The 3,266-nt window shown below is 51.2% G+C and overlaps 1 protein-coding gene across 1 annotated transcript; it reads left to right on the top strand.

Moving 5' to 3' along the window:
- The first annotated feature begins 1,272 nt into the window (after positions 1-1,272).
- On the top strand, positions 1,273-1,725 carry LOC138356137 (uncharacterized). Its single transcript, XM_069311883.1, has one exon. It carries the CDS (start codon positions 1,273-1,275, stop codon positions 1,723-1,725), a length of 453 nt encoding a protein of 150 aa, XP_069167984.1.
- The last annotated feature ends 1,541 nt before the right edge of the window (positions 1,726-3,266 follow it).

Raw genomic sequence — 3,266 nt, 5'->3', positions numbered from 1 at the left:
AGCTTCGTGGTTGGAGTGAAATAAAGTAGATAATTGTCCCTCCCTTACCCCTTTTGAGCTAGGCGAGCTAAAGTATTTTATATGTTGTGAACATTTCTTCTCATTTTATTGTCTAAGTGACACGAAGTGACAGTGAGTTGGTGTTGGTGAGCATTAACGTGGTGATGTTAGTGATCCTGGAAGGGTAGTTGGTGTGCAAGGAGCCACCAACTCACTCTGAAACATCCAGCTGACCGCCTTGCTAGAGGCGTGGGAAATCACGACGTTTTGACAGCTGGAGCCATCAGCTGATCATGCTACCAGAGGCGCGAGGTGTGTGCCCGCGCTGGAGGAGTGGATCCAGTCAGCTGACCGTGTTGCCAGAGACGTGTCATCGAGAAATGCTGCTGCCAGTGGATGACTCCAACATAGACATTTCTTCATGCTATTTGTATATGTATATATGTTTTTCTTCAGTAAACTTTTAAACTAACTGAGGAGTTTAAGTGAGCCTCCATTCTCTAGGGCTAGATATATTATGTATTTATGAGACCATTAGTGACACCTTGCACTGCACATGACATTGCATCCTTAGCCAAGATAATTAATGATACCACTGACGTGTTGCTGGGACACGAGTATAAATACCCAGCTGGCGACCTCAGGACAGATCAGATAAAGCAAGAGAAAATGTTCCAGTGCCAGGACAGGCAGGTTTCAGTGAGTTATAAGAAGCTTGAACCTACCCACACGCTAGGGGTGTATAAGGCCAGCCCTTAGTTGACTGGGGGAGCCCAAGGGCGAGCAGTGGCGCCCATGACTGAGGGCTAAGACCTGTGGAACGACCCCAACCACAGGTTGGAAGGGGGTGAACTCTGACAGTGGCGACCTCACCAGGATTCATCGAACAACAGTGGACAAAGTATTGCAAGTGCAGGGCAGGTGTATTAAGGTCGATATTGGTCTCAGTTGACACTGCTCGCTAGTGTATTCCCTGTATACAGCTACTCAATAGCCTAGAGATGGAGGATGACAGAGTAAAGAAGTTTATTGAGTCGAGGGACGCACGGGAGGTGGAAGAGTGCACCAAGGCTCAGCTGCAGCTAGTGGCAGACCATTTTGGGTTTAGATTGAGGTCCTCCAGGGTGGCGGAGCGTCGGATTGAGATCAGGCTCAGCTCAAGGCCCAAGAGGAGGCTTCCAAGGAAGGACCACCCCAGTACCTGCCAGTGTTGGTGGGGACCGGAGCGACGAAGGTAGCAGTAAGGGATCCAGCGGTAGTAGCAGGAGAAGCATGACGCTAGAGATAATGAAAATGCAGCTTGAAGCTCAGCTAAAGCGTGAGGAGCGCGAAGCTCAGCTGGAGCGTGAGCGCGAACCCCAGCTGAAGCGAGAGGCGCGTGAGCGCGAAGCCCAGCTGAAGCGAGAGGAGCGTGAGCGCGAAGCCCAGCCGAAGCGAGAGGAGCGTGAAGCCCAACTGAAGCAGGAGGAGCGAGAAGCTCAGCTGAAGCGGGAGGAGCGCGAGGCTCAGCTGAAGCGTGAAGAGCGCGAGGCCCAACTGCAACGAGAAGAAGGAGGAAGACAACTGCGACGGGAAGAAATAAAAGCGAAGAAGGAGGTTGAGATGCGTCGGGCGGAGTGCGGAATGACCCCCAAGGTCCGGGAACGCGACCTACCAACCTTTGACCCTCTAGAGGCCAAAGATTTCTTCGACCATTTTAAGAGGATAGCGACATTGAAGGAATGACCGGAAGAGGATTGGGCCGCGTTAGTGCAGAGTAGGTTGACTGGTGAGGCCAGGGAAGCTTATAACATGTTGGACCTTGAGGAATGCGCCGTTTATGAGATGATCAAGAAACCTGTGTTCCAATCGTATCGACTAACCCCGGAGGTTAACAGGAAACGCTTCCGTGAGTGCACAAGAGCTTCCGGAAGGTCGTATGCTGAAACTGCTCGGGACATGGAGCGCAAGTTCCTGCGGTGGCTGAAGGCTGAAGAGTTGGAGACGATGGAGGAGCTGAAACAATTGATGGTGATGGAAAGATTCCTGTCAATGCTCCATCCAGAACTAAAGGTCAGGATCAAGGAGGCTGGTATTAGAGAACTTAAGGCCGCTGCAGACAGAGCCGACCTACTGGATGAGGCACTACATCTCGGGTAGGAGGGACCGTCTAGGCACTCGCCTTACCCAAGGTTTGGGGGGAACGTCAAGAGTTCAGGAGGGGCTAGGACCGGTGGAGACTCTCCCAATGATAGTACACACAGTGAGGTGAGTCGGTTCAAGAGTTCAGGGGAACCAGTGAGGAAACCCCAAGGGGGGAACACCGGGACTGATGCTGGAGCAAGGAACGCTGCCAGGGAGACAATGATCGGGGGCGCGACGAGGACCCAGGGGATGGCGGTTTCCAGGGGCGTTGCCCGAGTGACAGGTGGAGAGTCGCCTCTCAGGAGAGTCAGGTGTTTTAATTGTGGCGGGCGCGGACATTTCGCCCGTGAGTGCGACGAGAACCGGAGGAATATGGGACTGAAGTTGGAAGAGGAGAGAGTATTTGTTCATACCCCATATCATAGTGGACTCAATTTGAATGGTTGGGAAATGAAGTTGGTTGAACACCTCTTGCACACATTCAACACCTTAAACAGACGACACAACCCCGACTCGCCATACTGAAAGCCCTCACTGGCACCACCTGGGAAGCAGACCATAAAATCCTGCTCCGTTTCTATACAACCTACATTCGCAGCCAACTAGACTATTGTTGCCAAGCATATGCGTCGGCTGCGCCTACTAACCTACAGAGCCTAGAGGTCATCCAAAACAATGCCATGCGACTTATATGTGGCGCAATGCATTCCACTCCTATCCTCGGACTTTACGGGGAAACGGGCCTCACAAGCCTAGCCACCAGACGAGACATAATGTGTGCCAACTATCTGTCACTCTGTACCACTGCTCACCAGACACACCCATACAGATCAAAAATTAACCCAACAGTTAACCCACATAACCCGCGCTTCCCAACCAATCACTCACAACCTTTCCTCACACGGGCTACAAATAACCTCAATATAGACCTCTCTCTACTCCAAAACTCGGAAACCCAACTTACTGTTCCCCCCTATTCCACCCTGGCTTTATACAACTCCTAATACAGCAATACAACTCGAAGACAACATTCCAAAGTCTGCACCAAACTCAGCCATAGCCTCAGTCTTTCTCAGAACAATGAAAAATTGCTACCCAAATACCACAGCGATTTATACAGATGGATCTCGCATCATCATTAA

Source organism: Procambarus clarkii, chromosome 70 (assembly GCF_040958095.1).
Source record: "Procambarus clarkii isolate CNS0578487 chromosome 70, FALCON_Pclarkii_2.0, whole genome shotgun sequence".
NCBI classification, from domain to species: Eukaryota; Metazoa; Arthropoda; class Malacostraca; order Decapoda; family Cambaridae; genus Procambarus; species Procambarus clarkii.
Note: the sequence above shows the minus strand (reverse complement) of the source record. Positions and strands in the feature narration are given on the sequence as shown.

What these genes read in the sequence shown, in the direction of transcription:
- LOC138356137 (XM_069311883.1), top strand. Translation starts at nt 1,273, where the DNA reads ATGACGCTAGAGATAATGAAAATGCAGCTTGAAGCTCAGCTAAAGCGT.